The 12019-nt window shown below is 36.5% G+C and overlaps 1 protein-coding gene across 1 annotated transcript; it reads right to left on the bottom strand.

Moving 5' to 3' along the window:
- Positions 1-614: 614 nt before the first annotated feature.
- On the bottom strand, positions 615-2451 carry LOC137387791 (tetratricopeptide repeat protein 28-like). Its single transcript, XM_068074302.1, has one exon. The coding sequence runs from the start codon at positions 2434-2436 to the stop codon at positions 892-894; it is 1545 nt and encodes a 514-aa protein (XP_067930403.1). The 5' UTR covers positions 2437-2451; the 3' UTR covers positions 615-891.
- Between the last annotated feature and the right edge of the window lie 9568 nt (positions 2452-12019).

The raw sequence follows: 12019 nt of genomic DNA, 5'->3' as shown, positions 1-12019 counted from the left end.
AGCAGCATTGCCTGGTTTGTGATTGGATGGGAAGATCTGTTCAAGTTGGGTGACCAGTCCTGTGTTATTTAGCAGTGTTTTCTTAGTGTTTAGCAATTCACTACCCAGCAATAGCTATCAGTTTACAGCTGAATTTACAGCAAGAGCAACATTAGTGTTCTCAGAATTGCGATCATTTTATCACATTTCTCTAAGAGTAACAGTACTGTGAGTTTGCAGATGGCAAAAGGTATGCTTCTGTTAATATTATTTCCTTGCCTTTTTAATACATTGTTATTACAATAATTTCTTATGCATTTTGGGAATTGGTGTATTATTATTATGTGTATTTGTGAATAAGTGTATTTTTTTTTAATTTTAAGCTATTGTTGCCTTTGATACTTGTAGATTTCACGGTTTGGTTTGATGGTTAATAAACTTAATTAGCTACAAATCAGTGCATCAAAACCATCCTACTCGCATTCTACTGAGCCTAGCGGGAAACCGCTACACCAAGACTTGTATCAAACTAATAGTCCAGCAGCCTGTGAATATTTTGCTAAATAATATTTATCTAATATTTATTATGATAGCAGCTACAAAAGAATAAACCGTGTCACATAACACAATGATAAAAATATAACAGTATAACAATATAAATAATAAAATTATAAAAAGAATAAGAGTTGTTAATAAAGGGGTAAATAAGAGAGTAAAGTTTTATTTCTCTGTTCATAAACTAGTAAAGTTGTTAGTAACAGGCAGTAGATGAGTCATATGTACTTGTGGGAGTGGTTGGATAGTTGATATATCTACACAGACTCTTATAAAACTTTCATCACAATGTAAACATACAAGTGAATGTATTCTATGTGACTCTATAATAACATATAACCAGCCTATCATAGACTCTCACTCCTGTGTTACCTCTACATTGGCTATGGCAGCGTTTAGATTGAGAACTTTAGGGTGAGTAGTGTCCACCCCAAATGTAACTTTATACATTGTCTGTGACTTCTTAAAATAATCTAAAGCCTTGGAATACTCACTGAGCCTTTTGTAGACATCACCAAACCTTTTGTAGCACGCAGCAATTCTTACATTGCTGGCATCTAAACCATATACTGCTTGGTACATAGCTAATGACATGGTGTGATGTTGCAAAGCCTTTTCATACTCACCTACCTTACTGCACACTTCTCCAAAGGTACTGAGGCACTCAGCTATATCCCTATGGTTAGTGCCTGCACCAAGTACTTGTTGACACATAGCTAATGCTTTGCTGCAATAATCTAATGCTTTTGAATATTCTCCAATACCTACGTATGCTTCAGCATAGCCATGGTAGTTAACAGCAATGTTTGCATGGCCAGCATCTGTACCATATACTGCTTGGTACATAATGAATGCTTTTTCATGATACTCTAGAGACTTTTCATACTCACCTGATTCACTGAATACCCAGCCGATGTTACCGTAGCTTATAGCAATGCTACTATGGTTAGCGTTTGCACCATATATAGCTTGCTGCATAGTTAATGACTTTGTATGAAATTCTAGAGACTTTTCATACTCACCCGAATCACTGTATACTGAGCCAATTTTATTGTAGGAGCTAGCAATGCTACTATGGTTAGCGTCTGTACCATATATAGCTTGGTTCATAGCTAATGACTTTGTATGATATTCTAGAGACGTTTCATACTCACCCAAACGATTGTATACGGAGCCTATGTTATTGTAGGAGCTAGCAATGCCACTATGGTTGGCGCTTGCACCATACATAGCTTGCTGCATAGCTAATGACTTTGTGTGATATTCTAGAGACTTTTCATACTCACCCAAATCACTGTATACTGAGCCAATGTTATTGTAGGAGCTAGCAATGCTACTATGGTTAGCGTCTGTACCATATATAGCTTGGTTCATAGCTAATGACTTTGTATGATAATCTAGAGACGTTTCATACTCACCCAAACGATTGTATACGGAGCCTATGTTATTGTAGGAGCTAGCAATGCCACTATGCTTAGCGCTTGCACCATATATAGCTTGCTGCATAGCTAATGACTTTGTATGATATTCTAGAGACGTTTCATACTCACCCAAACGATTGTATACTAAGCCTATGTTATTGTAGGAGCTAGCAATGCTACTATGGTTAGCGTCTGTACCATATATAGCTTGCTGCATAGATAATGACTTTGTATGATATTCTAGAGACTTTTCATACTCACCCGAATCATTGTATACTAAGCCGATGTTATTGTAGGAGTTAGCAATGCCACTATGGTTAGTGTTTTTACCATATACAGCTTGCTTCATAGCTAATGACTTTGTATGATATTCTAGAGACTTTTCATACTCATCCAATTCACTGTATACTAAGCCGATGTTATTGTAGGAGTTAGCAATGCCACTATGGTTAGTGCTTGTACCATATACAGCTTGCTTCATAGCTAATGACTTTGTATGATATTCTAGAGACTTTTTATACTCACCAAGCTCCCGATATGCCATACCAATGTAGTGATAATCACGGGCTATGCTAGAATCACAAATCTGTCCATGACAAGCTACATCTAATTTTAGAGCCATTAGATAATTATCCAGTGCCTCATTGTAATCACTCAAGCAATGAAAAAGCCAACCAATGTTGATGTAGGTTGTAGATGCATCCTCATGCTTGCAATCGGGTCCAAAAACTTGACTCAATAAATCTGTTGAACTCTGGTCAGAGGGGTTGCTCAGACTTTTTAAGTTCACCTTTGCCTACAGTGTATTCAAGATCTGTGTAATGGATCATAACCCTATGATTATATGCAGCAATCCATTGAGCTCAAACATAAACCAATATATTTTCAATCTGTTATCATAAAAAGTTTGGCTAATATGAATGATTAAATGCTACTAAGTTATTTTTAACAGTTTCTATTTGCTCCAAAGTTACACAGCAATTTATTGTTCTGCTATTATAAAATATCTCATGGGAATTCACAGTTCATATGCTGAGCTATGTGTGGGAAACCTGCCTGCCCATACCATTATTAGCCTGCCAAGCAGTTTATAGCCTGCCCAAACATTCTGTAGCCTGCCTGTCACGGATTTTGTAGCCTGCTGTTATAAAATTATTTAACCTGTGTAAACATTTGGCAGCCCGCCCAAACACTTTTAGGCTGCCAAGTAATATCTTGCATTCTCAAACTTGGTGTAGCCTGCTCAATCATTTCGTAGTCTGCCTGCATTATATTACAATTACGAAGAAGGAAAATGGCTTTTTCTCATGAGCGATTAGGAGTAATCCTTCCTTTGAAGGTCAGATGCTCCCCACCTTGTAAACTTATAGTAAAAGGAAGAGGATTATTCTTCAATAAACTGAATATTGTTTCATATGTCAAATGTTGTATATATGTTAAATTGTTGTATGTTGTTTTATATGTTAAATGTTGTAGCAAGGATTCTTATAAAATATATTGTTTCGTTTAACTGTTCTATCTCACACAAAAATAAAGGTAGTTACATATAGTATTACCATTTATTATATAAAGTTATGTTTAAAGCTAAATAAATATATATATATATATATGTATATATGAAAAAAAAACTGTTTCCTCACCCCGGATACCCCGTATGGGTGGTAAATTTTGCTCTTACTCGGGTCTCCTACCAGAGACCTGGGAGTTTGAGCACTCGCCTCAAGATCTTAGCTGTTCCCAATAGCGCACTTTTTTGCAACTCACCTGAGTTGATTGTTGTTGGTATTTGGGCAAGCCACATTTTATGCGCTGGTGTTATTGCGCCCAGTGCCCCAATGACTACTGAGATTACAGTTGTTCTTACATTTCAGCATTTTTCAATCTCTTCTCCAAGAGGGAGATATTTCTCTACCTTTTCTTTTTCTTTGCTGGCTATATTGTAGTCATTGGGTACTGCTACATGTATATCTATTGTAGTAGCCCTCTTGTTTTCCCTGTCTACCACCACTATATCTGGTTGGTTTGCTAGGACATGCTTGTCAGTTCAGATGTAGAAGTCCCAGAGGATCTTAGCGCGGTCATTTTCATTGACCTTACCAGGAGCTTCTCACCAGTGTTGTGGTTTATTAAAGCCATACTCATCACATAGACTTCTATACACAACACCTGCGACATGATTATGTATATTATGTCGATTATGTATATTATGTAGATTATGTATATATATATATATATATATAAATATATATAGCTTTAAATGTTTAGAAGAGCTATATATATATAGCTCCATGTTTGACTGTATATATATATATATACAGTCAAACATGGATAACTCGAACTTCAAGGGACCGAGCAAAGGTGTTCGAATTATCAGAGCGTTCAAGTTATCAGAGCACTGTCACAAGTCCATATATTTACTTATTTATTAGTAGATACATGTACATATACAAACTATAATATAAATCAAAAGCACAAATGGCTTGTTTCAAATTAAATGCTTCAAATGTAAAGTTTAAAACGTTTTCATGAAAAAGTATAGAGATTTTTCTATCACTTGAGATTGGTTTGTTGTTTGAGGTGATGTTATTGCCAGGATGTTTTTCAGATTGACATTGGCAAAACTTGATCGTTGTTGAAATGCTCAAAAGAAAAGACATATTTTTCTTTTGGGGTTTTACCCACGATCAATTTTGCCGTTTTTTCTTGAAGTTTATGCAGATTACCTTACTTTACCTGGAATTCGTTAAGAGCAACACTCCGAGGCAGTTCAATTAGAAGTTTCACGAGGTTTTACGGTACATTCTATATCACTCACGCTTTTTTAATAGATACTTATTGAATGTACACACGTATTCTGTGTTTAGGTCAAACGATGAATAGTTTTTTGTAGCTCAGACAACGTAAACGTTTAATTACAACATTTTTTAAGACGTTTTAAACATTCAACATTCCGACGTTGATTCAACACGGAAACAACGTCGGAAAACTATTCATCACGGGCTAGCCGAGTCACGCACTCAAGGATTTTCGCCACGCACATACAAAACAACATGCGATTTTTGTTTTGTATGCGCGTGGCGAAAATTCTTGCGCGCGTGACCCCGCTAGCCCGTGCTATTCATCGTATCGCAGTATAAATCAAATTTAACCAAACGTTTAGAAAAGTCGTTGACAAAAATATTTTGCCGATGGTGGTAATAACGACGCTTATGAATTACGAAAAGATGAAGTTTACCTCTATGGCTTTGAATAAAGTGATTTTCTAAAGCGAAAACAACCGTTTCGGTAGCTGCTGGGCAAAAAAACAGTTCGAATTAACAGTGTTGAGTTCGAGTTATCTATAGCAATTTATCATTACGTGGGAACGGACCAAAGGAAATGTTCGAATTAACCATGTGTTCGAGCTATCTGTGGACGAGTTATCCATGTTTGACTGTATATATATATATATATATATATACATTTTTTTATATCTCCTATAAGCAGTATTTCTTTGTTTAGTTTCAAAATCATACATACATGTATATATAAAAAAATTATTATATACAGTGAAACTCGGATAACTCGAACTTCAAGGAACCGAGCAAAAGTGTTCGAATTATCAGAGCGTTCAAGTTATCAGAGCACTGTCACAAGTCCATGTATTTACTTATTTATTAGTAGATACATGTACATATACAATCTATAATATAAATCAGAAGCACAAATGGCTTGTTTCAAATTAAATGCTTCTAATGTAAAGTTTAAAACGTTTTTATCAAAAAGTATAGAGATTTTTCTATCACTTGAGATTGGTTCGTTGTTCGAGGTGATATTATTGTCAGGACATTTTTAGATTGACATTGGCAAAACTTGATCGTTGTTGAAATGCTCAAAAGAAAAGACATATTTTTCTTTTGAGCGTTTTACCTACGATCAATTTTGCCGATTTATCTTGAAGTTTATGCAAATATTACCTCACTTTACCTCGCTTCCGAAGGGCGATCGCTACGCGGATGTTTGGTATAAATCAGATTACACCAAACCTTTAGAAAAGTCGTTGACAAAAATATTTTGCCGATGGTGGTAATAACGGCGCTTATGAATTACGAAAAGTTGAAGTTTACCTCTATGGCTTGGAATAAAGTGATTTTCTAAAGCGATAGCAACCATTTCGGTAGCTATTGGGCAAAAACCGTTCGAGTTAGCAGAGTTAAGGTCGAGTTATATAGAGCCATTTATCATTGCGTGGGAACGGAACAAGCAAATCCATTCGAGTTAACCCTGTGTTCGCTATACCCGAGGGCGAGTTATCCATGTTTCACTGTATATACAATAATTTTTTATATATATGTATGATTTTGAAACTAAACAAAGAAATATTGCTTAATAATATAAAGACAATATTAAGAACCAAACTATGTCAAGGACAGTTTCGTTAATGAGTACTAATTTGGAAATAATATTGTTTTGAGAAACTTCAATTGCTGCAGGCTAGAACTTATTTCATATATTGAGGCGCAAACTACTCAGATTTTATGACGTATGTCAAAAATGTTGTATTACAAGATGATCATAAGTTGAGGTTTGACTGAATCAGTTTGAATTATTAGTGATGAAATAGTTTAAAAATGGTATGACAGTGACAAAGTCTACACATCTTATAAAATACTCACCTCATCCACGAAACTCTTTGCAGTTATCATGTCTCCCATCTCTTGATGACAATGTGCAATGAGGAGCCTCCATAATCCATGCTGTGCAGGGGAGAAAACGAGGAACTGGTTGAAGAAATCTACAGCATGATCATAGTTGTTTGTGTAGTAGAGAATGTAGGCACAAAGTTCGGAATATTTGCGGTGTGTTGGACGATCTTCAGCAAGCGTTGTAGAAGTTGGAGCTAGCGGTGTAGCTAAGGTACTGCATTCCATAGTCAAGCTCTCTATGCATTGGCAGAACTCGGAGTAGCTTGCGTTTTCAATTGGCTTTCCAACGACCTTACCTAGGCAATCTTTTGCCTTTTTGTACTGTCCGGTGAAGTAGAGAACTTGAATCTTGGGCAACAAACTCTTTTGAGAAACAAAAACAGCTTTTATAATTTGTTCAGCTGAGTTGTTGTGATTAACTGAACCAGTACTACACTTTCCAATTTTCCCTAGTGCGGACTCAATTGACAGTTTGACTGGGATAAGAAGGCATCCAAGGAACACAAAAAGATCAACTGGAACATAGTATCTTGTAGATGCAACTGAATTAAATTTGGGTTCAACTCTGATTGATTCTGTTTGACAACCCTCTTTTAAATACGAAGCAGTTCGTATATAGATAGATAGAGCCAGTATGATGTTTAGGTATATATGGTTATCATCTGAGAGCAAACCTTGCTGGTGTAGACTTTCATAATGTTCCCAAGAGGTGCCGGTTTTCAACCCCAAACACATCTTAAGGTTATTTGCGAGTAGAGTAGGATATCGAAAAATGTCCGCTTTAACGTTAATATCACGATTCTCTGGTGGCCGATACTGTATAAACTCGGGTAAGAAACTGTATTTTCTCATGTCCTGAGCAAAAGACTTGAAGCGCTTGGTAATCACAGTTTCATTTCGACTGACTTCAGTACACTCAAAGTCCTGCCTTGCTTGAGAAAACGCTGAAAACAAAGAATCGTTATTTGCACTTGACTCATTTGTGAAGAGAAGCACGGAAGATGAGAGCATATCAGATTTGTCACCAGCAAATCCATCAAAAGGAGCCTCAGCAGATTTCACATAAAGTTCCATCAGCTCATTTAGTGTAAATGTTAGTTGTTGACCAGCATCTCTGCCGTTTCCTGTTGGTATGTTTCCAGAGTTTTTTGTTATCCCATCGATGCGATAACCTGGTTTCACAGAAATGTTTTCTCGTAGATGGCGGTTGTGTGATAACGCAAGGTCCTCGATGTCAAAACCTTTCAACGGAGATTCACCCAGATTACCTATTCTGAAGTATGTGTCCACTGCAAGCTTCTCAAAGTACCCATCATTTTCTTCAACGATGAATGCATATTCTAAATCAGAATATGGTGTTGCCTCTCCTTTGGCGACTGACCCTAATGCAACAGCTGAAAATTTACAAGGAGCCTGATAGCCTCGTTGTTTGGCAAGTTGGTAACTACATTCGATAATTTTCTGTGAAAGCTTTACAAAGTTTTTACTGCATGATCCACTTATAAAAAACAGCTTGTCAGAAAACTGTTTGGCATGAGTCAGATTGGTCTCAGAGAATGAGTCATCAATATCAAACTTTTCCACGAAGGTATCCAAAGTCTGAAAGTCAGTTTTGGTCGTTCTTCGGTAATCTCTAAGCAATAGCTTGTGCTCGCTGGTAAGCTTTTGAAACTCTTTATAATCGAGGGGGTGTTTATTATCGTACCAGCGTTTTTCTATTTCATAAACAAGTCTCTGTCTATCAACTGTTGGATCATGCGAGAAACAATAGTTTGCTAGTCCGTGAGCCTAAAAGGAGGTATTTTTAGAAATAGCATTGTAAACATAAAGTACAAAAAAACTAAACTTTTACAATAAAATGTAATTTCAAATGTTTCCACTGAAAGTTAGGACAAATCTAAATCATCTTCACTCAATTATCAGAGTCTAAACTGTATGATCAATGAACTATTGACTAAACTATTGCAATATATTGAGTTAGTTAGTCACAACTTTCTATCCTGTATGAATTAGCTCAATCATATTTAAACTTCTTACCAGTAAGGTTCACACACTCAATAAATATATTTAGTTTTTTGGACTAACATTGTATCAAAGTCTAATCTACGTCAAGTTCTGCAAACAACATACCTGAAGGTAATGTCTCCAGTGACCAGAGGTTCCAGCTTTTGATAAGTATGACCTAGTCAAATACTCCAAGTATGGAAAGTCACCCATCAAGTGCTGCAAAATGACAATGAAAATGAATTCTACAAAGGTTTGGTATCCTCTGAACAAACTTTCTTTTTCTAATAACAGTACAGTTTAGCTAAGAATGCAGGAATGGTAGGATGCGGTATCCTAGCAACTCTTATGATCTCCTTCTGAATACAGAAGGTGCACAGCTTTATCTTCAATTGTCTCCAGTAATTTACATCAACTAATCTAACCATTAATGTTTGGTTTCAACCGAATGAGTGTGTTCCTAGGGAAGTCTATTACAACTCTCCTGCTCTGTTTGAGACGTGTCAGTTGCTCCGATAAGCATGCTGTGATCATGTGAGAGCTACTTCCATTAAGACATGTGAGATCATAAATTAAAAGTATAAGTCTCTCATTTCAACCAAATACAACACACTGAGTGTGATCACTCTGTTTGCTCACTCATAGCCTACTGAAGTTGTGCAGCATTCACATATTGCGATTGTGTTGTGGTTGTACTAAGTGAGATCTGTGTGGCTAATGTGACTACATACATATCTGTGCAACAATTTACTGCAACTGAAATGCCATGTAACATCTGGCCATCAGTGAGTTTTTATCAATGCATAGTTAGGATGTTTTTCGTACTGATCACAACCCTGACTTTTAGTGCCCAAGCTAATGTAACTCCCGAATGCACATAACAATAAGAATTTTTTTGTAAATAAATCATGATCGGTCAAAGCATTTAGGAAGTTAGACTAGTATTTAGTCAACATTAAAGCACACAATTATTTTTAACCATCAACTGAGTGGTAGAGACCATAGTTGTTTATTGGCCTGAGTTCAAATAGGGTAACAATAAATATTAGCAACAAGATGGCTGCCTCTTCAAATATCCTGACACTTGGTGAGTCTACGTAAAATACTCGACATAACAATTTGGTGTTACCAGAATGTACCGCGAGGATATGTTCTAACAGAACTTATAACAAGTGTGTACTACTTACTGTTCACTTTAGTAGAACATTCTCTTTACTATTTTAGGTCTCCGAGGCCTCTCTATTAGTATACTGGATGAGATAAATGTAAGTGAAGGTTTCTTTACTGTAGAGGCTGTGGTCAGGAAAAGACTTGCTCCTCAGTTCTCTGGTGCATAAAATGAAGTTCACTCTCTCTAAAAAGTAAACAATATCTTTATTCATGCAGTAACAAAGTCATAACTATATATGGCTCACAACAACAAAGATGTAGTTGTGAGCCATATCACTCTAAGCATAACACAAATGATTACCTATAAAAGCACTGTCAGGTTCTCTCTTGTGAATCCTATGGTAAACATTCAGAATAATTTATACAATAACAGAATATTATAGGGATTTATACAATAACACTGGAGCACAGTTGCTTATATAGCAAGTACTGTTTGTTAAGTTCATGGGCTTTTCACCCAAGCTGGCTTCTGAGTTACACAGATTATTCGAGAATAACTGAATGTGTATGACATCTCGAAAAGCTCAGCTTAGTAAATACATCAGAATACGTAGTAGCACATTTTCCACCATAAATGCGAAACTTTTTCTCACATACATCAAAGTATCGAGACTGCATTAAAAAAGGAACTACTATTAGCCTGATACAGTTGCTAATAATTTCTATGGTGTTGCAATCAAAGTTTCTAACGGAAAAACCTTGAGACTTGGAGATGAAAAATGGACTTTGATACAAACAGAAACAACGAATGAATTAATTGTAATTGATATAATCGAGTCATTATTAGTACTATTTGTGGACACTTTTTTACTGATCACTTATTATTATGGGTTCGTGAAGACTAAGAGTGTCAAATAGAATTGATGTTCAAATAGAAGTGGTGTTTATTCCAGAACTGAATGTACTGTCACCACTCTGCCCACAAGGTTACACAGAAGCGATTGAATAAAGATGGTAAACTAAACTAGCGACATTGATGTTAAGTAACGGTTAGATGTTAGACTATGTAGAAAGGATTGGGTAGATAAAAGTAAATATATTATGTGATCCTGAGAAGACTGATACACAATAGAAAGAGTTATGAAAAGCGCTGCAGACAAAAACATTCCAATGTGTTTAAGGGTATCATGTGACCCCTGTGATAATGATGGGTTTCTCAAATTTAATGCTCTTATCTATGTCACAAGATCACTTTGTAGCCATAGCTTTAATATCATCAGTACCAGCAGTACCTTTTTATGACAGGCTACTGATGGCCCATTCTAGTAGTTCGATCCATAAACATGGCCAATCAATGGAACCCAGTAGCAGTAAGTGCTGCAGACAAATACAATCCTCTGCTTTAAAGGGTGTCAGACTACCCTTAATCTTCCATTATCACAGGTGTCAGGTGACTCCTGTGATAATGTTGGATTCATTCTTGAATAGACTTAGTAGAAAGAATTTGGCAGATAAAATAAATAGACAATGTGATCCTGAGAGACTGCAACGCAATGAAAAGAGTTATGAAAAGTGCTGCAGACAAAAACATTCCAATGCATTTAAGAGTGTCATGTTGCTCCTGCGATAATTGCTGATCTATACATAAATTTAATGCGCATCTCTAAGTCACAAGAACAATTTGGAGCACCAGCATCAGTACAAGTAATCTCTCATCCAGTGACAGGCTACTGATGGAACATTCTAGTAACCCAAACCATAGCCACAAGTGAACTAATGAACTCAGTAGCAGTTAGCCTGTCTTGAGAAACTGTTGTTTTTGCGCTGTTGTTCCCCCGTCGAGCAGGCGAGCAACACAACAGCTTGTCACAAGACGTACGGCACCTGTGGTTGTTGTGGTTGGCGCTTGATGCACCAACCACTGGTTGTGGTTTGATGCAACCACAACCATGTTGTGGTTGCATCAAAATCAAATTATTACAAGATTATGTGATGAGTTTTTACGTAAATATGCTATGCATGTATGTACAGTGTAATGCAATAGTTCCTACTGCATAAACAGTGCTAAATATGTGTTAGCAATATTATAACTGCATCCAGCACTACATACTGCGCAGTGAGTTATACCACCGCTGCACCATTACTGCTTACTGCACACAAGAAAAAAGCTGTACAGCATGGATACTACATACTGCGTAGTAGTAAAAGTAGTCAATGCAATTATACTGCATGGCTATGGTATGCTCACTAGAACTAGTGCTGGGC

The sequence above is a fragment of the Watersipora subatra genome, chromosome 2 (assembly GCF_963576615.1).
Source record: "Watersipora subatra chromosome 2, tzWatSuba1.1, whole genome shotgun sequence".
In the NCBI taxonomy this organism is placed as follows: domain Eukaryota; kingdom Metazoa; phylum Bryozoa; class Gymnolaemata; order Cheilostomatida; family Watersiporidae; genus Watersipora; species Watersipora subatra.
The sequence above is the reverse complement of the archived record's forward strand: the minus strand, read 5'-3'. Positions and strand labels throughout refer to the sequence as shown.

Excerpts from the sequence above, each read along its gene's own strand:
- LOC137387791 (XM_068074302.1), bottom strand. The coding sequence starts at position 2,436 with ATGAAGCAAGCTGTATATGGTACAAGCACTAACCATAGTGGCATTGCT.